The 24787-nt window shown below is 44.4% G+C and overlaps 1 protein-coding gene across 3 annotated transcripts in view; it reads right to left on the bottom strand.

Moving 5' to 3' along the window:
• The window catches only part of MCC (MCC regulator of WNT signaling pathway), a 427170-nt gene that overhangs the window by 58737 nt on the left and 343646 nt on the right, over positions 1-24787 (bottom strand). For all 3 annotated transcript variants that reach the window (XR_010840207.1, XM_067031436.1, XM_059062176.2), the window contains 2 exons: positions 12044-12207; positions 9770-9976 (listed from right to left, as the gene is read on the bottom strand). Coding sequence is in view for 2 of the 3 variants with exons in the window: in XM_067031436.1 (XP_066887537.1) it covers positions 9770-9976; positions 12044-12207 (371 nt within the window). In the remaining variant the exon portion in view is untranslated. The remainder of the gene's footprint in view (positions 1-9769; positions 9977-12043; positions 12208-24787) is intronic.

Genomic DNA, 24787 nt, shown 5'->3' with positions numbered 1-24787 from the left:
ACACAGCATGGGGCAGCTAAAGAAGGACAAAATATGCAAGTGGCACTGAGAGGCTTCAACACACTTTTAAAGGAGTTCCAGAGGACAGGAACACAGATAATGACAGAGAAACGCTATTTGAAAAGAAAACAGGTGAGTTTTCCAGATGTAGAGACCAACATAAGTCCCGAGACTTAAGTATCATGTCAGGTGCTAAGTAGTTGTGGCAGTTTTTAGTTGTGTCTGCAAATGCTTTGACAGTCCCTCCATCACTGGACTCGAGTTCTCCTCTCCTTGCACACGCCTGGCCTGAGAGATTACAACTGGTGAACAGAGTGTAGTGAAAGTGCTACCACATAACTTCCAAGGCTAGGTTAGAAAAGGCAAAACAATTTTGCCTAGCTCTCTCTTGGGATGCTGGCCCTTACACGCTGATGACTCTGTCATGAGGAAGCACAGGCCACAAGGAGAGGATGCTTGTGGGTGCTCTGACCAACAGTCCCTGCTAAGGGCCAGACAGCAGCTAGCCTCACCCACCAGACAAACGAGTAACGAACCCTTCAAGACGAACTGTCCCCAGGAGGATGCAGTTATCAGTAAATGATTGTTGTTTTAGGTCTCCATGTTTGGGGTGGTTTGTTATGCAGCTGGTGCTAACTGGAAGAAGAGGATGAAAACACGGTGTATCTAGAAACACTGCGGTGCACATGTAGGGCGAGGGGAAAGGATAAAGAGAGAATCTTAAAGCTGTCAGGTGGGGAGAGATGACACAGGCTCTGGGGCAGGCGGGTAGGTTTGTTTCACTCACTACTGTATTCAACACACTGAACAGTGTCTGACACAGCATCAGTCTCAATACAATCTGTTGAACATCGCCAAATAAAGCTGTCACCCGAAAATCCAATAGCTAGCCTACTACAGTAGGCTGAGTAATGGCCCCCAAAGATGTCCACACCTGAATCCTGGAAACCTGTGAATATATTACCTTATGTGGCAGGAGGGAATTTGCAGGAATGACTGGAAAAGGCAAGGAAGCACAACTGAGAAGGAACACAGCCCTGATGACACTCTGGTTAATAAATCTGTGTTATTTTACGCCACTGTTGGTGGTAATCTGTCTAAGCAACAACAAGAAACTGTACCCCTATCATGAAGAGTGTGGGCAAAAATAAAGACATTCTCAAAGATTAAGAATTAGGCACCCGCAGACCTCTGCTGAAAGAACTTCCCAAGGACACAGGCTTTTCAGGAATAAGAACATTGAACTCAGAAAAAGAATGGGATACGAGGAACAATGATAAGCACAAAAACTGGCGGAGATGTAGGAGCAGAAGGAACCTTCCTATGCTGCCGGTGAGCGGACAGATGGGTGGCCTGGTCTGGAAAGCTGCACTGCAGGATTTGGTCCAAGTAAGAACACGCACACCCCAGGACTCTGCAACCTCACCCCCGGACATGTATTCCAGAGGAATTTCCACACAGGACCAAAGAGGACATGTGCCCGGGAATATGCACTGGAGCGCTGCTTGTGGTAGTGGGAGGTCTGGATGTCAGGCGCGGTAACCATAGTGGGGACATGACAGAATGTCAAGAGGCCATCAGACCTCATGCGTACACAGTGATGTGGACAGACCTTAAAAATGAGAGCACTCAGGGGAAACAAAGAGAAACGTCTACAGCATGACACGATTGATGTGAATTAAAAACAACACACAAAACATTGCGTATAAGGACACACATAAAAGTGAGGGAGTGGGAAAGAAAAGCAATACATAAATTAAAAGAGGGCCTTTTCACGATCAATGAGTGTGCTTTAACAGAGGGATGTAATTAGCTTATTTCTCTGCACCTCAGGCCAAATTTAAAAAAAAAAAAAGAAAGAAAGAAAGTAAATACAAAGATGAGCACTCATGAGGCTGAGAGATTGTGCAGAGCCAGAGAGCAAGATGCTGGTGAGGAGCAAGAGTCTGGTACTAGAGCTGTCGTGGACAAAGATCACTGGGGTGGGCACAGAGGTAGTTTTCCGGGAAGGTGGGCAGTTCACCGGGAAAGTGAGGCAGGGGCGGGCGTAAGTGGAGCAGCTACTGGCCCTTCACTCCCAGGACCATGGTAGGAGCACAGACAACGAGATGACCGAGTGTGCTGATGAAGGCATCTGTGAATGTGGTCCACAGATGAGTGACAAGCAGGAAAGAAAGGTGGCACCGGAGTCCTGAGTAGGATGAGAAACACTATTATTAGCCATAAAAGAACGAGCCTGTTCCACTGACGATAACGGAGGAGCGGTCGCTGCACAGCCGTAATTTCAGGAGGTTAGGTCGTAATCCATAGTTTCACTGTGAACTGGGGCTGGCTGAGATGAGATGATTTCTACCCTGCAGCGGGCTGAGGATCACTGGGCCGGAAAAGTTCTACTGAATGAGCCTGAGGCATTGAGTCTGGTGGAGTATCAAGATACTCCTCCAAGTCCAGGCTTGGGGAGTGTTTTGTAGAGAACCACTTCCTCCTATTGGAGATTTTATAAGACTTTTCTTTCTTGGAGCCCTCCAACAGATAAGGAATCAGAATTTATTTACAGAAGGAGGAAAGCAAGCCCAGCAGCATTTCCATTCTTTAAAGATGTGATGGGTGTATTGTGTTCTTCTGTTCTACAGCCCACGAAGGAACCTGGACAGGGAAAAGGTCAGTGGCTGTGTCAGGGAAAAGGTCAGTGCTTTGGCTGTCTTCCCCATTTCTTACCAGCTTTCAAACAAACGGAGTCAGCTACGTGCTTTATAGCCAAGAGCTCGCCTTTATGCAGCTGGACTTCCTCACAGGAGCAGAGGCTGGAGAAGGGAGACAGGGATGGATAAGCCAACACTGGTGCCCACAGCTAAAAAAGCTGCTTCACAGTTCCCGTGGCACAAATGTGCATAAAGTCCTTTTAGAAACAGTTTCCAAAGAAGACACGAGGAAATCAGAGTTTTGAGGGTTCTCTGCCTTGGATTGCACTTAAAGCTTCCTTGAACTACAGAGAAGAGGGGTGACAGGCTTTGCCAATAATGCTCCTTGGGGCTCAAGACAAATATATGCACACATAGCCTTTTCTCTATGAAACAGACGTATTTTGTCTTCACTTTGTGTTGTTTTGGAATGCCAGGAAGACTGATGGGTGGTACCCTAAGGAGTCTGGCACCCACGTTACTATAAGAGAGGATGCTTTACTTCTGGCCTGTGTGGAAGCAGGAGAAGAAATGGGAAAAAGAACAGAAAGAACACAGAAAAGGAGTCCAAACAATAGAAAAATGAATGCTGCATCCCACAGTAAGGCTACCAGAGCCGAAGCTTTGGTGCTAAGAGTTAATGTCAGCATAGACCAAGATTATTAAACTTCTATGGGCCCCAGTTCTCTCACGTCAAAGAAGGGTATAATAGTACCTCTTGTAGAATTCTTGGGCAGACCAAACGAGATGTGCATAAATCACTGCTCATCACAAGTAAATGCTCAAAACATGTTCAGTGTCATAATTCAGGCTCTGCGTCCTACTTTGCCTTCAGAGGTACCTAGTTTTAGTCCAAGAGGGGTATGTTTAGTCTGAAAATGTCCAAAGAATGTTAATACTATTAAATTATTAATGCATCCTTAAAAATAAACTATCAAGACTGCACTGAAAAAAAACTGCATTGGTAGGTGGCACCTTGTAAAACTATTTTCCTTCATCGGGTAGCACGGGAAGTCCTCCCCTATGCCAGGCAATGCACCTTGCCTTTGGAGCCCCAGGGTGCCTGTGTCCTGCCAGATGCTAGGCTGAGCACACCCCTCTCCACACCCACTCCTATAGCTCATGTGACCCTGGCGAGTGGACAGACAGGGTTGGGAACCTCTCCTGTTTCAGATGCAAGATTCATCACTGCCATACTGTGGCCCCTGGAGGAGCAGGCTAGGCATGAATGGAAAGTGCCAGAAGGCTGTGATTCTCTCTCTTTTCACTCCACCTGTGGGGAGAGAGGTAAAGATGGCTGGAGAGGCTCTTGGAACATGCCCAGTGACTGAAGGACACTGCCTTCCCTTTCCTGTCTGGGAGATGGCTGGGATCACAGCAGGGAAGTGTACAAGTGTCCGACACCCCATTCATTGATTTGGTGGCTCATGGAAGGGCCTGGGCATCTATCCTTTGAAAGAGCTTCCCAGTGATTCTGTCACACATGTTGAGACTCGAGATGGATGAGTGAAACCGCCAGTTTCTCTGGCACCCTGATTCCTGTCCAAGTCTATCTGGTATCATACTCAAAGCAAATAAATCAGCTGTGTTAGGAACATTTACGGCTCAACAAATACCCATGTGCTCCTTCATATTTCTCAGCCCCTCTACGGTTAGGTGGAGCATCTATATAGTTCTGGCCAATGGGCTTTGGGCAGAAGCTTTCAGATATAGGGGTGAGTCTGTTCAAGTGATGTTTTAGATAATCGGTTACCATCAGCCTGGGTTCCTGAGTGAATACATGGAGCAGAGCTGTGTGCTCATCTCTGAACCTTCGCTGCACGTGCAGTGTGACCAGAAAATAAGCTCTTTTGGTGGGCCATGCCACTGAAATTTGGGGGGTTAGTTTGCTACTGCTATGTAACCTATCCTCATCTTGACCAATACTCCAGTCACACAAAGGAAGAGCCAGCTGGGACTCCCAAACTGAGGTGGAAGGAGAACACTGGAGCAAGATGGCCCTCCTCTCAGCTCCCTCCTACGAAGCCAGATTAGGGCTGGGAACGTGAAAATAGGGTTGCTGGGTTTTTTGTGTTTTTTTTTTAAATAAGCATTTTATGAATTTAAACTTCGCTAATATTGGCATCTTCTTCCTCATATGAAGAAACTCCTAAGAGAAACGGAACAAGTAAAATATGAACGAATTTCCATCAAGGACAAAAGAGAGTAACTGTGCTTGTGTGTGGATGTCAAGTTATTAAAGCTGGGAGATACCAATCATGGTCCATAATCCATACTTTATTTTTTTGTTTCTTCAATTTGAAAATTAAGGAAGAGTAGAAAGAAAAAAACAAGCCTATCTTTTCACAGCCTAGACTTACTAGCCTCTTAATATTTTAGCATATTAGCTTCTGTTCTATTTCTGTGAATTGTGAATCTACTTCTATATATTAAAAACCATACAACTCTAAGAATACACACTTAAAAAAATAAACTAGGACACTACAGAAGTGTTCAAAATATCCTTTGACCCATACTCGTAGGTACTCACTCCCCCAACCCCATAACTATTATGAGATTGGCTTAAATTGTTCTGCTCTATTTTAAATATTTTTGCATACACACATATAGAATTCAGGCACAAATTCACAGTAAATATAAAGTACTGTTTAGCAGTCCTGCATTTTCAATATATAGACAAGAAAAGTATCACGGAGAGGGAGGCTGAGTGAGAAGAGGTCACATGAGATCGAAGGCTAAATAAGGCAAAACGGAGCCGAACCTTTATTTAACCTATGTAAGGTCACAACAATTTCACTTCTAGAAATATCTCTGCTGTTACTAATTTTTAGTTAAAAATATCAAAGCGATACTGACACAGCCTATCGTGGGAGATAATTCAGATGAAGTGAATGGCTGCTTCAGAGACAGACCAGCTCTGGACACCTCGGCATGACACTATACATCTTATCTCCCAGTAAGGGTGGTCAGCCTAATAGTAAGTACATATTATAAATGAATTAATTAGTAGAAAGAAGTACATAATAAAACACATGGTTAACCTTTAAGGTCATTACTCTTTCTAAGCAGACTCCTTCATTTGATTTGGACTCCTCTTTCCAACCCCCTTTAAGCGTGAACACTGATCGTCAAGTGCCCTTCGAGATAACGTGGGCAAACAGTGAAAGTGGATTCGATCAGGTGTTCAGAACCAGTGCAGTAGTTAGAAACAGGCGCCAGTGGATTTAGAACTAATGGCTTTAGGGGTGGCTCTTGGGCTCATACAAGAGGATGGTCAGTAAATCGCCACAGGCGGTGAGTTCACAGGATGAGTGCTACACCTGCACGCTGCACACATGCCCGAGTAGGACAGTGCCGGACCCCTCACACCTCCGAGATCCCTCCTGCATTAGAATGACTGTGGGTAGACGCAGTGCAGCACCACCATCCCTGGCAGACTCACAGACTTAAAAATGGCCCAAAGGGTATCAGCCTGATATCCCTAAAGGAGAAGGAACTGGGAACTGAATCCAACCACACGGCCAACAATTCAATCAAGCACATTTACATAATTAAACCCCAATCAGAACTTTGGATTCGGAAGCTTGGGTGAACTACCCTGGTTGCCGATACTCCGAGTTGGACACACATCACAGCGCAAAGGAGGTCACACCATTCAGGACTCCAGGCGAAGAAAACAGCTGGAGCTTTGCCTTCAGACCTCTTCCAGACTTCACCTGTATGTCTCTTAGTTTGGCTGGCTCTGATTTGTATCTTTTTGCTATAATAAAACTATAACTGACTTGACAGAACTTTCTGAAGAGTTTGTACAAAACCTCATAAAGAATGTGTGTTGCCTGTGTTTGATTCAAGTCTATGGTTCAATGGGACACAGATTCATGAGCCAGTGGTCACACCCAGTTTGCTTTACCAAACTATCTGAGGAAAGCACTGATCATTTTTGCTAAACGGCAGCTGACCTAAACAATTAGGTAAAAAATACGTAATACAGAGAGGCTGGACCTGCCATCACATGTCCCTCCTATGAGTTCTCAGGGCTTCTCCTGTGTTTACCCCTCCCTATCTCTTGACATGTACCATTGTAATGACCTGTTTATTGGTCTGTCTCCCAAACATCCTTCAGGCCAGGGTCTGTGTCCTGTTCATCACCATACCCCCTCTGCCTAGCACAGAGAAGATGACCAATCATGTTTACAAAATGAATGAATGAAGAGCCAAGTGCTTCCCTTTCTAGAGTAATTAATTCTACTTTGCCTAAATTACACCCACTTCTTTCAGTGTGAGGAAATGAGTGGCTCTATTACAGAGCATGCAGACCTAAATGATTACCTCATTTAATAATGAGCCGGGACTAGTAATAAAAACTGTCTGCCTGTTGTTCCTTAGTTACTGCTCTGCCAAGTAGCCCAATCTGTTACCTGACATTAAAGATCTAATTTAATTAAATCTTGAACAAGGCTCAGAAAACCTCCTGAGAGCACTCTGTTTAATTACAGGCAGGGGGCAAGCACCAATCCTATTGATCTGGTCAGTTCAAATTCTATACAATGAACGTGGGCAACGAAAAAAAAAAGGGGGCCTCTATTGCTTTCCACGCAACTTTGATGAACTCTGGATTCTGAGTTGCTAGAAAGACAGGAACGGCCAACCAGCCATGTTATCGTGTAGTACCACGAGGATGGAAATGAAACTAGACCTCAGTCATTCCTCAGAGCTATACATCATGAAGAAGACACAACGACCAACCACAAAAGACAGATTTCTCCTCAGGGGAATAAAATATATTGGGTGGTGGTAGGTAGAAGTCATCCAGCATTTAAAATCTAGCAAACTGGCATTTACAGGCATCTAGCAAATTCTGACACCCACAATTGTCTTGAAATAAAGAGAAATAAATCTAATTCATGGGTATGTATACAAATTCCTGAGGAAATTTCCAACTGAGGAAGAGATACAAGTTCCCCAATATATTTTTATTTGGAAATATAAATTACATAAATTTATATAAAATATATAAATTTATATAAATTATATAAATTTAAATAAAACTATTAACTGCAAAACTTACACGGTAATAAATGTGATCAGAAGAAAGATTTTGAGTACTCTGTGTGTGTGTGTGTGTGTGTGTGTGTGTGTAGTTATTCAACGTCCATCTAAGAGTTCTAAGAGTCCTTCAAATATATAAGAATTCTTGGGGGAAAAACTATGGTATGGTGGTTAATCTTTCCAGACTACTAAACAGGTATCTCTGGATTTCATCCCAAACGATTACTGATAATTTTTGAGCATTTACTACATGCCATGCGTTGGTTAAGTGCTTAGGTAATCATGAGGATTACCTAGTTTCCCTGCACTGGGTACTATTATTACCCCCACTTCATGGTGGAATAAACCAAGAGGTTAGGTAACTTGCCAGAGTCTCACAGTGGCTCGGGAGATCAAGCTGTGACTCCAGGTGGTCACAGAGCCCTGGCACAGAGTGTGCTACCATCACACTATGCTGTCCTTAATACTAACCTCCAGAGTTGGAGAAAATACTCGAAGGGGAACTGGCTTTTTCTCCTTTGCTAGTCACAATCAAGGGCTGTCTTGTGCTTTAGTAACTCAAGTTAGAGGAGGAAATTTATTCTAAACCGCAATATGTAATTAGGTCTACGACCAACATTTCCTTCACAAAGTAAGCACCATCAGAACGCAGCACGCTAAGCAAGCACATCTAATTAGGGCATTAGTCATAATGATCAGGGAGTGTAGCCCAGGAAATTACAGGTGCTGTGGGCCTTAGCACTAAGTAAATGTCCTCAGCTTGCCCCGAAGTCTTTGCTGACTGCAATGATTTACACCTGCTGTTGCAAGGACGGAGACTGGCATCTGATACAGCTGGGTTCTGAAAATAAGCTTATGCGTGTGAGTTCACACAAAATGACATTCAGATATGAGAGTGAGGAATGCTGGCAATAGCCACAAATGAGGAAAAGAGTTGCTAACATTCAAAAATAGTCATTTCTTCTATATTCATAAATAATGGCAATTATGAAAACCGCATGTAGATTAAAAGGAGAATGATGTACACACACTGATCTTACTGAAAAGCAAGTTAAAGAGTAATGGTGTGATCAACTGGATGTATTTTTTTTCTCCTCTGTGTGCAAAATTACCAGTCACAGCACAACTAGAAAGCAAGCTTCTAATATTGCCACAATGGAGAAAGAGAATAAAGTAGGTCTAGTAATTCAAAGTGAAATTCAGAGGGAATTGTTTCTGATTGCAGAATTCATTGCTTCACCTCCAGTCCAATCACAGATCAAATTAACAGCCAAACAAAGAAGTACTTGTGGGTTCCTAAGAAAAAACTCCATCTTTGGAAAAGGGAGTGCTTTGACAACTCTGCCAAACATTTCTATCCTGAAACATCAGCTCCTTTAATAATGGCTGTATTTCCTAAGCAAAGTGGTTCTCAAACATGTTCAGGCCACAGAGCCATTTAGTGAGCTGGGGTGACCACCAGGAATTACACACACACACACACACACACACTCTCTCTCTCTCTCTCTCTCTCTCTCTCTCTCTCTCTCTCTCTCTCTCTCTCAGAACACACACACACAAATATATATATAAGATTATTAACTTTAATGAGTCTGCGCTAGAGGAGAGGACATGTCACATTAGACTCAGTATGGATATGTGAGAGCAGGTACTATAAGTTTCAAGAAAAATTTACAGAAGAAACTGCCAAGGGGAAATTCTGTATATTTTTGCAAATTATAAAATATTATCCTACCTCAAAGGAAGAACATTTTAATTGAGCTTGGGGGAAGATGTGTGTCCCCAGAGAATGGTTGAGAATCACTGCACTGGGATAATTTCTAGCATCCACTTAGATCTGTGATTGCAGAGAAGAATGTTTTTAAAACTCTTACCTGCACGTCTCAGCACTTTCAGAACACTTTCAAGAACGACTTCATCACCAGAAAGGGATGGTGATTCACAAGACTAGAAACGCCACCAAATTCTTGGGGCTGCCTTGGCTCTACCAGCTGGCTTCTCCTTTGGCCCCAGCCCCCAGGGAAAGGCCTGGCACTCACCCTCCTCCGCAGCCGGTCCCGCTCCTCCCGGATGGCGTTCATGGTGGCCTTGGTCCTGTTCAGCTCCTCCTCTTTGCTGCACAGCATGGCAGTCAGGCTCTCGTTCTCTTCCCTCAGCCCAGCCAGCTCCTTCTCCCATCGAGACCGCTCTTCAGCAAGGTTGGGATACAGGTCCCGGCCAAGGACCCCTTCGATCTCCTCCACTGTCTGGAAAACACAGCCAGAGAGACAAGCCAAGTGAGTTCCCTGGGAGAAATGGGAGGGGGAGAAAACAGGCCAGCCCGGGGTGAGTGTCCCCAGAGGGGTGGGTTCCACAGTCACTTCACTGCAGAATGTAATCAAGACTAGCGAGAGCCCCCGATTATCTATCCTCTCCCCATTTTCAGATGAGGCTCTGTCACTTGCCTGGGTCACAGTCTGTGTTACCCAGCAGTCCCCCCAGTAAGAAAAGCACAATCCCTTCCTGGTATTTAAGTCTATCAGTAGTGCTACCTGTCATGTCCACACAGATGTTTATCTCCCTCACCCACGGTCCAGAGTCGGTGAATACACATAACCAGACAGCAAGCCAGTTAGTGATCCCGATAGAGTAAACGTGAAGTTGCAAACTGCATACAAAATCTAACTTGAAGTTTCCTAAATTACAGGCTTCCCATGTTCCAACTCAGCAGTTGGATAGGTCACATCACTGTTTACAGCTTTTAGTGTCACAAAAGAATCAGAAGGTGTGAATGAGGTTCAGTCCCGAGATAAGAAAGACAAAAATAAACCTCAGTGACACAGAAAAGAGTAAGTTCATTGTGGAGGTTTCTAAGACAGCAGGGATTTAATTAATAACACAGCTATGTGCTTAAGAAGAACAGAATCTTAATACTACATGGAGAGATTTTTTAAAAATTCATTAAAAACACCAGTATTAATGGAGAAGAAACACGCATAAAATTTGAAAAAAAAGGAACAACTCATTCTGTTTGCTTTCAGAAACTATTCATTCGCAATTATTGTCCTTTGGAAAAGGAAGCATGCACCAAATGATTTGGAAAGACCAGGTGGGACTGCCATGTAGGGGTAGAAGGCAGTGAAGAGATGGGATGGGAAACAGGTCTCAAAAATGGGTGACGTAAGGATGTGTCACTCTTGGATGCTCACATTGGTTCCCTGATGAGGACAGTTACCCAAATCGTGCTGCCACTTTCCACATGCAGTGCTCTGTCCTTCCTCTCAAGTCAGAGACTCATGTCCTACTCAGCCCCACTCCAGGGCCTGCTCTGTCCCTTGCTGGTTGGCAGACACCTTTGGCTTCCTCCTTCCCTCTCAATGCTAAGGCTGGGGCTAGTACCCAAGCTGACATTACAATCAAATACAGGGTCTGGAGATTCCAAAGAAAGAAATACTAGTGGTTTCCCAAACCACATCAACTATGTATTTATAATTGTGATGAATAAAGATGGGAAACCAGATGTATTATAAACATGAATCATGGTTTACCTCAAGATACCATAGCTCTTTTGTGAAATCCAGGATTCCTGTTGATAGAAACTTGGGCTCAGAGTCCCCAGACATTTTTCAAATAACACATCACAATTTCCCTTTATATAGGCTCCTCTCAGACTTTTCAGTTTGAACTGTGATGCCTAGGTCACTAAGCTCTGGTGAAGTAACATAAAGATACCAGAGGCCCTGTATCAAGGGGACTTGACATTCCCAATGCTCATGATGAGTTTGTGCAGATGCAGCAGATTCTTCTCACCTGGCCCTCCCTAAGCAGTAAGATGAATGCACATGAAAGGCGGGACTGAGGTCCAGTCCAGTACACTCAGGATAGATGACTCGTACAGGCCCTGAACTTCCCCCTTGTTAGCACCATGAATAGATAACTCTGGAAATAATATTCCAGAGACCTGAAAGCTTTAACAAAATTTCCAAGTTAATCTTATCACCCCAGAATGCTACATGATGAACCACACTAAAATGACATGGTTCAATACTAGTAGTCTAATAGTTTCCAAGGAAGTAGTCATTTTTGCAGCAAAACCAGTGATCTTGACTATTGATATAATGACTTTTTCTGATGTGAGTCAACCCAGCAAAAATTTATAGGGCTCCTGCTTCTCCCTGGTGGCCCAATCTTTAGTATGGCTTTCTTAGAAACACTCACTCTCTAATAGGTCTTTGAGTAAAATCACACTTCAGAAGAAAGGCACCTGATCATTTCCCTCACATGATCTGAAAAGAGCCAGACAGAGAGGATGGGGTGGGGTGGGGGGGTCCTACCTTAATAGCCAAGTCACAGTGCTCGCTGGCAGTGGTGAGCTGCTCGATGTGCCTGTCCACCTCTGCCACCGAGAGGCTGCAGCTACTCTTCTTCCTGCAGCAGACCACATTCTCCAGCCCCGTCAGCACCCTCTGCAGTTCCGAGTTCAGGTCGCTGCAGTTATCTGCAAGTGGATGCGGATACGACAAGTTAAGCAGGCAGGTGGGCAATGAGCGCTCTCTGTTTTGCTTACGGAGAGGAACCCATTCAGGTGAAATGGACAGCAGTGGAGCTGGACATGTCCAAGCTTAACACCGGCAGCCTGATCTCCCAGCCTGCTGGCCTTCTGAGGCCTGGGGCCCATGCAAAGGCTTTATTAAGGAGTTTCAGACCATGGCCATTTTCTAGACAGCCATGCCACATTGCATTCTCTCGTCTTTCACTCAAAGGCAGCCACATCTCAAGTTTCTCTAGTAAGAACAAAGAAGTGTCCCAGAGGGGCCGTTAGGACTTCTGGTCAACCTTGCTGCTCAGCCATTCAGATGAGGACTGATTTCAGAAAAAGTTTCAGCTAAAAAGATCTCATAAGTTATCTAAACGAAAAAAAAACCCAGAGTGAGCAGAGACACTAGGTGTTTTAAAAAAAATAGCAACTGTATAAGGGACAGTTCTTGCCCTCAGCGAGCTTATAATCAAGACTTTTTCCCCTGATATAACCAATCAACAGGCTCTACCACTGCAATTTATACCACTTCTTCCATCAGGGGGAAAACAAACTATTCTAACAAATTCCATATTGTTCTCCATGTAAATGTCTTGTAAGCAATTCTAATAATTTGATTCTGACTTGAAAGTCTGGGTTACTTTTTTTTTTTTTTTTTTTTTTTTGCAGTACACGGACCTCTCACTGCTGTGGCCTCTCCCGTTGCGGAGCACAGGCTCCGGACGCGCAGGCCCAGCGGCCATGGCTCACGGGCCCAGCTGCTCCGCGGCATGTGGGATCCTCCCGGACCGGGGCACGAACCCGTGTCCCCTGCATCGGCAGGCGGACTCTCAACCACTGCGCCACCAGGGAAGCCCCTGGGTTACTTTTAATTGCTGGACACCCAGGGCTTAGTCCAGGTAGGAGAATTAATTATAATCTTAATGTGAACTAGACATATCTTAAAAGATAATTTTTGGGGGGCAAAAATCCCCTTAAGTCAAATATAAATAGGTCAACCTATTTTGGATTCTATGTATCACTATGCCATTCAATTCTTATAGCAAGACAGGTGTTAACGACAGCAATTTATCAAAGTACGCCTTTCCCTTACACCCGGCCTGACTCCTGGATGAAAGAAGCTTAATGCCTTCACACTTCCCTCCTCTTCCCTTCTCATGGCAGGTTCCATGCCCTAAAACAGTCCATTGCCTTTGGTGCTCACTTGTGGAAGACTTCAAGAAAACTCTCAGCATTATGGTAAGAGGATTTCTCAGAATATTCTGGGCAACTTTATTTGACTGCCTCTATCTACAAGTTGCCTAAATCTAGACAGAAGAGAAGTGTGAAGCTTTCACTGCAACCAATGAACTCAATGACTCCCCCTCCTCTCCAACCTGTTTTCCCCATCTCTCCCAGCTCTGTGAACAGCACTACCATCCTCCCAGTTACTCCGGTTAACTCTCTGGCAACCTTGATTTCCTCTTACTTCACACCCCAAATCCAATCCATTTTTTGACTGCAACCTCCAAAACATATCCCCAAACTGACCTCTTCTTACCATCTCCACCGACACCAGCCTTGGTCCGAGCCACCATCATTGCTCAACTGAGCCACCTGAACAACCTCCTACCTCCAGTCCCCAACACTGTAGCCACAGTGAGTCTCTTAAGGACATAAGCTGGATCATGTTACTCCCCTGGCCCAAACCGTTACATGGCTTCCCACTATCATTCAGCTAAAGTCTAAACTCCTCACCAGAGTCTCTAAGGCTCTGCACGATCAACCCTGTTGATGTTTCAACTCAGGCTGAGGCTGTACCGTGGAAATTCCTGGGGAGCTTTTACAAAACACCAATGTCCAGGCCCCGCCCAGGCCAATTAAATCACAATCTCTAGGGGTGGAGCTTTGGCACTGGAAAATTTTTTAGGCTCCTCAGATAACCCTAACGTGTAGTCGGGGCGGGAACCACTGGCTTCTCTGGTCCTTGCCTCATCTGTGGTCCTTGCCGCACCACTATGCTGTGTTCATGCTCCTGCCTTCTCTCCATCCCTGGAAGATGCCAACCTCTCATCTGCCCCAGGGCTTCCTTTTCCTTTGTTCCCTCTGCTGAGACTGAATTCTACCCAAATCTCCTCTTACGTTCAGCTCTCAGCTCAAATGCCACCTCCTCACCAAGCTCTTCTCTGTCTAAAGCATGGGGTTCCATCTCTTCCCCCTTAGTCCCTGTCCTATTATCCTGTCTTCTCCATGGCAATTATCACTATCTGCTCTGACCTATGTGTCTGTCATCTCTCCTCTACTAAAGTGCAAGCTTCAAGAAAGAAGGGACTTTGACCTTCCTCCTCATTTCATCTCCAACACAGGATAGGCAATCAAAAGTTATTTTTTAAATGACCAAATATAAATACCACATCATCATATATTTAAGAGCCAGCAAGACTAGAAATAGACTGTCAACAGCAGCATGTTTTACATCCACCTTATGCTTTTTGTCCTCAGTATGGACCATGCCCTGAACTGCTGACAAGAGGAGGACAATCCCCACTGCCGAAGCCCTCTGGAGATGGACAGCAGGTGCCCATCACCAACTCAAGACCAGGAGGTCCAGAGCCAGGAGCAGCACTCCTTAGTTCCCACACACGCTAATGAAACTATCTCCAGAGCACACTTAATTCCAGGGTAACAAATGGAGAAGTTTCTCCAAAGGATCATTGACCTTGAGGTGCAGGGTTTCCTGGTACTCTGAGCTGCAGTTAACACATACCCCTGAATTATTTGCATTATTCCTGAGTGGGATGAGGAAGGAAGATGTCTCTATGCAGCCATTCATAAGGATTTCCTTAGGGCTTCCCTGGTGGCACAATGGTTGAGAGTCCGTCTGCCGATGCAGGGGACACGGGTTCGTGCCCCGGTCCGGGAAGATCCCACATGCCGCGGAGCGGCTGGGCCCGTGAGCCATGGCCGCTGGGCCTGCACGTCCGGAGCCTGTGCTCCTCAACGGGAGAGGCCACAACAGTGAGAGGCTCACGTACCGCAAAAAAAAAAAAAAAAAAAAAAAGGATTTCCCTAGCATGGCCCCACCTGATGCAATGATCACCCTGGACATGTCTGCTGAGGGGTCTTCAGAGCAGGACTGGAGAGGTGCCACCAGGCTGTGTCCTGAGGATGCTGGGATACAGGGAACAGGAGGCAAGTGTAGGGACCTGATCAGTCTTTTTTTCTCATTCTTTAATCAGTTGCTGAGCCCTGGCCTCAGGCTAGAAGCAGGGTACAGAGATGAGCATGAGACTTTCAACTCTGAGAGGCTCACAGATGTACATGGCAAAAGCCACAGTCCTCTCTCCCACCACCCTGGGGAAAGTAACCACAGACAGCATGATGCAAGTATAGGATGAAGCATCAGGAACACGGAGCGGGGACTTCCCTGGTGGCGCAGTGGATAAGACTCCACACTCCCAATGCAGGGGGCCCAGGTTCGAACCCTGGTCAGGGAACTAGATCCCACATGCATGCCGCAACTAAGAGTTTGCATGACACAACTAAGGAGCCCACGAGCTGCAAATAAGACCTGGTGCAACCAAATAAATAAATAAATAAGGAAGATGGAGGAAGGCATTTAAATTAACATGCAGACTGCAAACAGCTCAGGAGCATATTCTATTCATACCTAGGAGGGCTATAAATGCTTTCCTTGGTCTTAGGAAGCCCAATGTGTATCACACAGGCTGGATGATGAACCCCACACACTCCTGCCTATTACTCACTGGTTTTACATAAGCCCCACCAGTAATCAGGTGACCCTTGGCTGTCTTTTGTCAGTGTTCCCAGTTTGGGGCCTCACAGTAGGACAGGGTGGCCAGGCTGGCAGAAGCAGATATTCTGGGTCCCCTGTTGGTGCTGTTGCATAGCACCAATCACTCACCACCATGCACCCCACCATCAACGCTACTCAATACAGGGTGGCCTTATCTTTCAGTTGGTGGCATATTCTTCTAAACATAGACTTTGAATAAACCCTCAGTTCCTTCCCTTGGCCTCCAATGCCCTGCATGGTATGGGCCCTGCCAGGCACTGGAGCTTCAACACTGAAGGTCAAGGTAGTTGGAGTCTTTATAAAAGACCCGAAGTTTAAGTTACGGGACCAGAGGAGCAAGATAAACTGACAAGGGACCAAGAGTTCCAGAACAAACAGAAAGTGCCTCATTTATAAACCACAATGAAATATCATCTCAGGCCCATTAGGATGGCTACTATATCAACAACAACAGAAAATCACAGGTATTGGTGAGGAAGTGGAGAAATTGGGGTCCTTGTACACTGTTGGTGGGAATAGTAAAATGGTGCAATTGCTTTGGAAAACAGTATGGCAGCTCCTCAAAAATTAAAACTAGAACTACCACGTGATCCAACAATTCCACTGCTGGGTACATACCCAAAAGAATGGAAAGTAGGCCCTCAGGCAGATCCTTGTATATCACGTCCATAATAGCCAAAAGATGGAAATAACCCAAGTGTCCATCGGTGAATGAATGGATAAACCAAGTGTGGTATATACATACATCAGAATATTATTCAGCCTTAAAAAGGGAGGAAATTCTGACACATGCTACAACATGGATGAACCTTAAGGATATTAAGCTAGGTGAAATAAGGCAGTTACTAAAAGACAAATACTGTATGATTCCACTTATATGAGCTATCTAAAGTAGTCAAATGCATAGGGGACAGAAAGTAGGAAGGTGGTTACCAGGGGCTGGAAGGAGGGGGACGGGGCAGGTATTGTTTGATGGGTACAATTTCAGTTTTGCAAGATAAAAAAAGTTCTGGAGATCTGTTGCACAACAATGTGAATATAACTAATAGTACGGACTGGTACACTTAAAAATGGTTAAGATGGTAAATTTTATGTAATGCGTTTTTTACTACAATGAAAAAAAAAGGCTCCTCATTTAGGTGATGATCACTGTGACTTTGGTTTGATCAGCACTCTTGACACCTCAGAAAGGGCCTTCACATACATCATCAAGTTCCACCCCAGCAGGAAGGTGGTAAGCCTCGCTCCACAGAGGAGGAACCTGAGACTTGAAGACACCCAGTTACTCACCCACGGCTGGACAATGGGTGGGGGGCAGGGCTTGAACTACAGTGTTGGCCTTCTGTGTCTAGGGCTATCTTCACCACACTGCTCCAACCCAAAACAAGTACTGCTGTGTGGACAAGAACAGGCCAGTTCAGCCAAGCCTCTGAGGGTACCTACTCATAGCTGTTGTTTCCCGGGAGAGGCAAAAGAGGGACATATATCAGAATTAAAGGAGGAATATTAACTGTGAGTGGACTCGGAAAAATTCACGATGTATAATGTAATTCTTAGAACAATCACTAGAAAATAACAATGAAGAGGCAATAGCCAGAAACCAATAAATAAAATAAAATTCTAAACACTATGCGGTTAACCCAAAAGAAGGAAGACAGGATGGATAGAAGAACAAAAAATTCAGAAGGGGCAAACAGAAAAAAAATAGTAAACTGAAAGACCCACAATCAATCGATCATTAACTACATTAAATGTTCACAGACTCCCCAAAAGGAAGATACTGTCAGCATGGATTAAAGGCAAGATTGACACTACGGAGAGGATGGTAGTTATCAAAAACAACAACAAGAGAAAAGAACAAGTGTTGACAAGAATATGGAGAAACTGTAACCCTTGCACATTGTTGGGGGGAATGTAAAGTGGTGCAGCCACTGTAGAAAACAGTTTGGTGGTTCCTGAAAAAGTTAAACACAGAATTACCATATGACCCAGCAATTCCACTCCTAGGTACATACTCCAAAAAACTGAAAGCATAGACTCAAACAGATGCTTGTATGCCAATGTTCACAGCAGCATTATTCACAATAGTCAAAAGATGGAAATAATCCAAGTATCTGTTGACAGATGAATGGATAAGCAAAATGTGGTATAAACGCACAACAGAATATTATTCCGCCTTAAAAAGGGACAGAATTATGATACTGCTACAACATGGATGACCCTTGAAAACATTAGGCTAAGTGAAATAAGTCAGTTACAAAAGGACAAATATTATATGATTCCATTTATATTAGGTACCTGGAGTAGGCAAATTCATAGAAAGTAGAAGAGGGACTTCCCTGGTGGCACAGTGGTTAAGAATCTGCCTGCCAATGCAGGGGACACGGGTTCGATCCCTGGTCTAGGAAGATCCCACATGCCGCAGAGCAACTAAGCCCATGTCACCACAACTACTAAGCCTGCGCTCTAGAGCTCGCGAACTACTACTGAGCCCACGTGCCACAACTACTGAAGCCTGCACGCCTAGAGCCCGTGCTCCGCAACAAGAGAAGCCACCGCAATGAGAAGCCCGCGCACCGTAACGAAGAGTAGCCTCCGCTCACCGCAACTAGAGAAAGCCCGCGTGCAGCAACGAAGACCCAACGGAGCCAAAAATAAATAAATAAATAAATTAATTTAAAAAATAAAAATACAAAAAAAAAGAAAGAAGAGAGGTTACAGTAGTTGGGTGAATGGGGCAATATTGTTTAATGAATACAGAATTCCTGTTTGGGAGGATAAGAAAATTCTGAAAATGGATATTGGTGATGGTTGCACAGCTCTGTGAATATACATAGTGCCACTGCACTGCACACTTGACATGGAACTCCGGTGTGAAGGGTCACACGAGGCAGACCCTCTGCAGCACCTCAGGCTATGCCGTGCTTTGTAAAGTAAAGCTAATGGCTCGGTTCTGTGTCCATGGGACAAAGAGGATGTCCTTTGCAGCAAATACTCATTCCTCTACCAGAGGTTATATCTTTATAAAAATGAATTTGAGGTAGCACATAGCACGCAACCACGAATAAGGGAAAAACACAATGACTGGAACCAGGGAAAGGCTGAGGAAGCAAAATGGAGGTGAACACAGCTGCTAGGGCTGACTCTTCTACTTAGTGCCGTGCTCCCAGGCAGCCAGGGCAGAAATGAATGATCTCCTGTCAGAAAGGAGGAAGCATTCCAGTTGCACAAGGAACTCAATGTGTTTTTAACAATTACATGCTAAAAGAGTTTAGGTACCTGGGACCTCATATGTGGTGTGAAGCGATGTGACTGCGAGTCTTTTCAGCCACAATTTCCCACATATGCAGATTTCATATGGTTTCTTCTGATACTAACTTTCAATTAAATTTAAGCTATAGACCATTCAAGTACAACGTAAAGGGAATTCTGGGCAAGGCTAAGCTCACACAAACTTGGCACTCTGCCTTCTAGCTGTCTAATTTGCTGTAGAGATGAATCAGAGGATAAAAAAGAATAAATGGAAGGGACATCTCCCCTTCAACCAGAGGATGCAAACTAGCCCCCTGCAGCCAAAGATGTGTTTTGTTTGGATGGCAGGGTTTCATAACTGGTGCAGCCTTCTTAAAAAAACATTTTTTAATCAATTGTCAGCATTTAAAAATTATTAGAATTTACAGCTATTCCTGTAAAATGAGAAGGTCAGGAAATACCGGGCCTAGCTCTTCCCATGACAGCAATGGGCTGAGTGGCCAGCAGCTGCCCCTTTGGACTCGTCAGGCCATGGTGCTCTACTGTTGTGCCTGCTTTCCTCACCCCATCTGCTGGCCACCGCTGTCAAGAGTCTGCAGCTCCTGCCTGGGTGGGCCATCTTTTCCAAATGCAACTTCCCCCAGTTAGACTTCTTATAGCAGCTGGAGAAAAGACAGCTCAGGGTCTATTATTCTAATGACAACCCAGAGCCTTAGGTTTTTATGTTGCTGTCTGAGGGAAGACCCAAGCACCTGGGAAATCAGGAAAGGAGGCCAGAGGACATTCATGGCTATGGAAATGACGCCTCACCAGCATGCTTTCTTGGTTAAACACATACTAGTGGGCAAAGCTGGTTTTCCTCTTTCCTCTCAGGATCAATTAGACCTATCCCCAGTGCTGTACGCAATAAACCATACCAGAGTTGGTTCATTTTGAATACGGTGTTAAAGGCTGCCTCTACTTTTGTTGAACCCCCTGTAAGAACCCTAACCCAAATAAAAATATACCTAAATAGGCTAGATGTTAGAAATTTTCCCCTGGTCCTTTGATTCCAAACAACGTGCATTTACCAGAATGAATCTGCTCCAAAATATGGTCCCAACTTCAAACGTACTTACTCCTGGGGCTCGGCATTCACATCACAGTTAATGGTTATGTGTCTGCCTAGTTTGGAAGCCCCTCATTCTCTTTTCATAATGGTTCTTTTTAAAGCTTTGCCTTAAAATCTGCTCTTCCAGTGAGTCTTCCCCGATTACCTATAGTCTCATATTTACTTCTTTCTTTGAGGCATCGCATTCCCCATAATTACTTATAACCTGACACATGGACCCTACGAAGTCTGGCTCTAGGGAGCAGGGACTCTGTTCATCCATCCTTGTGTTCCTAGGCGCTCACAACACTGGGCACGGAGTAGTACTCGATAAAGACCGCATGAGTTGAACGTGTAAAGGTAATGAAAGACTTTTTCTAAGCTAATTTTTAAAAGTATCAAGTTTTCAGCCCTCAGAATGGGAGAAAATATTTGCCAATGAAGCAACTGACAAAGGATTAATCTCCAAAATACACAAGCAGCTCATGCAGCTCAATATCAAAAAAACAAACAACCCAATCCAAAAATAGGCAGAAGACCTAAATAGACATTTCTCCAAAGAAGATATACACATTGCCAACAAACACATGAAAGAATGCTCAACATCATTAATCATTAGATTAATCTCCATCATTAATCATCAAAACTACAATGAGATATCATCTCACACTGGTCAGAATGGCCATCATCAAAAAATCTACAAACAATAAATGCTGGAGAGGGTGTGGAGAAAAGGGAACACTCTTGCACTGTTGGCGGGAATGTAAATTGATACAGCCACTATGGAGAACAGTATGGAGGTTCCTTAAAAAACTACGAATAGAACTGCCATACGACCCAGCAATCTCACTACTGGGCATATGCCCTGAGAAAACCATAATTCAAAAAGAGTCGTGTACCACAATGTTCACTGCAGCTCTATTTACAATAGCCAGGACATGGAAGCAACCTAAGTGTCCATCAACAGATGAATGGATAAAGAAGATGTGACACATTTATACAATGGAATATTACTCAGCCATAAAATGAAATGAAACTGAGTTATTTGTAGTGAGGTGGATGGACCTGGAGTCTGTCATACAGAGTGAAGTAAGTCAGAAGGAGAAAAACAAATACCGTATGCTAACACATATATATGGAATCTAAGGAAAAAAAATGTCATGAAGAGCCTAGGGGTAGGACGGGAATAAAACACAGACCTACTAGAGCATGGACTTGAGGATATAGGGAGGGGGAAGGGTAAGCTGTGACGAAGTGAGAGAGTGGCATGGACATATATACACTACCAAACGTAGGTTGGATAGCTGGTGGGAAGCAACCGCACAGCACAGGGAGATCAGCTAGGTGGTTTATGACCCCCTAGAGGGGTGGGATAGGGAGGATGGGAGGAGGGAGACGCAAGAGGGAAGAGATATGGGAACATATGTATATGTATAACTGATTCACTTTGTTGTAAAGCAAAAACTAACACACCATTGTAAAGCAATTATACTCCAAAAAAAACATACTACTATATATAAAATAGATAAGTGACAAGGATATATCATACAGCACAGGGAATTACACAGCCATTATTGCATAATAACTTCTAATGGAATATAATCAATAAAAATGCTGAATCACTAAAAAAAAAAGTATCAAGTTTTCTTAGACTGCTCACTGACCAAGTATCATCAACTTGGAAAATGTGCTTGTGGCACGCTAATGTGGTCTGCAGAACCTCTTCTCACAAAAACAATGTCCACAGCGATGGGTGGGCTGCAGTAACACTAGTGAGGTCCGTACTTTATTACCATTATAGACGAAATAGGCTTCCGGGGCTGGTCTGGGCAGCTAACACTCCTTATGACACTGGTTTTAAGGAAAAAGATGTCATGAGTTCCAAACAACCCAAAAAACAATCCAACCTGAGAAGACATGGTCTGCTTAGAAAATAAAGTCTGCTTATCTTAGGAGAGGAGTTCATGAACCTAACAATCATGGGAGCTCATTCTGAGCAAACGTGGCAGATCAATTCCTTTCCATATCTATCTTAAACTCTAAGTCTCTTTTGGGCGCTGAAAAATTACTGAATAGCAGAGTTTGAGGGAAATATTTCAAAGAACCACAAAGTGAAGTGGAGCCATAATCTCTCCCGCTCTCAAGCTTGGTTACTCTGTAAGGAAAGTTCTGGAATGATATTAGGTGGCCTCCTTGGCCACTTGGCCCTGCTAACATTCACAGACAGGCCTTGTCTGACCAGGCTCAGATCCCCGGGAGGAAGTACACAGAGCCCCCGGTGAGACAATGTTTGAAACTTCTAAGCCTTCCCTGGGCTTGGTTCTCAGGGATGACCAACCAACATCATGAACCTCTTGGGATAAATTAAGCTGCCCAGTTAAAGTAAGGAGAAGAAAAACAAAAGCAACACAGGGCTTGGGTTGTTCCATCGTCAAGTCAGGGTAACTAGTTTCAGTCCTAACTTTTCCAACCTGGGGACTGGTTTCTCAAAGTTTCAGAATCAGGTTACCAATGATCTGATTCTCCTCTAAAAATTCTCTGCTGGAATATAACTGCCTACTTAGTGCCTCATTCCTAACAAAAATCCAGTTTTCTCTGGACAGGCTGCCCTGCCTTTGTAAACACTTCTCTCCCACTCTGCAGAAATCATTTTTAGAGAAGGCGGAACTGCTTTCCCTGCCCCGACCCCCGCTTTGTCCCCACCGCGAGGGGCTGCTCGACACTTTGGAAGATTTCTCCTGAAGCCTGTAAGTCTCATGGGCCATTAAGCCAGGAAAATCTGGCTTCAACATTAAACATATTTCACAGTCACAGTCACGCCAAATAGCCAGGTTTCATGTGTAAATTCTTCCTTGGTTGTCCTCCAAAAACTACGCACAAGGAGGAAATCTCTATCTAAATGATCACACCAGCAAACATGGTATCATATGCTTCCTGTCCTCGCTAAGGGTTTAATAGTTCAGCATTGCTAAATTCCACAAAAATAAGAATTTCTCACCTAAAACCAGAAAAGATCTCAAAACACAGGAGCAGAACCCATCACAGCCTGTGAAAAGGTCCATCAGGTCAGGGATTTTGTTTGGTTTATAGACAATTGCTCCAGACAAGCTTTGCTGTTCCATGAACAGAGCTGGGAAGACAGCCTGCTAGAGGGAGTGCACCCCACAAATGCTAACATGCATGACGCAACGCTGAGCCCGTCTCACACATCTGTGCTCAGCTCTACTGTAACACCCAGAATGGTTTGGTCTAAGGGTGTTGTTTCTAAGATGGAGACCTGCAAGATCTCAGTGAACAACAAATACTCTGCTAGTAAGCCAGGTGCTGTAATCAGACAGCTGCTCCCTAAATTCTGCCACTGGTACTAGAGACCTCAAAGGAGGGCAGTTAGGCGGAGTACACCATCCATAAGCATGCTTCACCATTTAAGCAGGGGTGTGTAAAAGCAAAGCCATCTATAGAAACATGGGCGGCAACAACAAAGACAATTGCTTAGCTGTGCGGTCTTGGACAAATGACTTGCCCTCTCTGAACTCTGTCATCCCAGTTTTACAGATGAGGAGATTTACAGGGCCTCCTTCAAGGCTGAGGATTGAACATGAGGATGGATGTAAATGCTCAACACCAAGTAAGTGAACAAAGCATGTTAGTTATGATATGCAGCCTCCCTTTGAACTAGGACTCTCTGCCAAATTACGAAATAGGAATCCCAACTCATAATTCCTACCTTATCTTTGTCTAGTTAGTTATCTTTACTTCATAAACGATTATGTGACCAGGTTTGAACAGAGGTAATGCAATTTATTTTAAGATGCAGTGTGACACCGCCGGGACCTTTCTGCTGTATATGACTGCTTAGGTAAGTCAAAACACTTTCTAAATTGCTGGTTTACTCCTCCAGGCTCTGAGGACAGTGCCCTGGCGCCAGCTTATCGAGGGGGCAGCCAGGCTGTGATGAGTGGGGTTTGAAAACAAAAGTGCGTTTTGATGAAGGGAATACTCCTGTTTTCTTAAGTGGAGATCAGCAAATATACTGCAGCAAACTCTGTATATAAAATCCAGCTCAAGAAAACCTCTGGGTTGCTTATGCAAGTTTGCCAATGTAGCAGGCATAATGAAATGGCTGCTTTTTAATGATTTCCTGTGATGGTGTTTATAAATGGTAGCTTTTTTCCCTACTGAAGCAATTCAATTGGAAAATGGCACAGGAGTAACAAGACGCAGCCAACCAGTTCCAATGAACATGCAGGGGCGGGGCTCAGCTGGGGCCTTAATCAGCTCCTCCTCCTTGCTGTCCCGGTGCCTGCCCTCCATGGGGACCTGGCAGGTACCGCCATGCCCACAACACTCTCCTCCTGCCCCCTGCTCTTTGCCTGCATCGTTCCCACTTATCCCGCAGCTTT

This window comes from Kogia breviceps, chromosome 4 (assembly GCF_026419965.1).
Source record: "Kogia breviceps isolate mKogBre1 chromosome 4, mKogBre1 haplotype 1, whole genome shotgun sequence".
Classification (NCBI taxonomy): Eukaryota; Metazoa; Chordata; class Mammalia; order Artiodactyla; family Physeteridae; genus Kogia; species Kogia breviceps.
The sequence above is the reverse complement of the archived record's forward strand: the minus strand, read 5'-3'. Positions and strand labels throughout refer to the sequence as shown.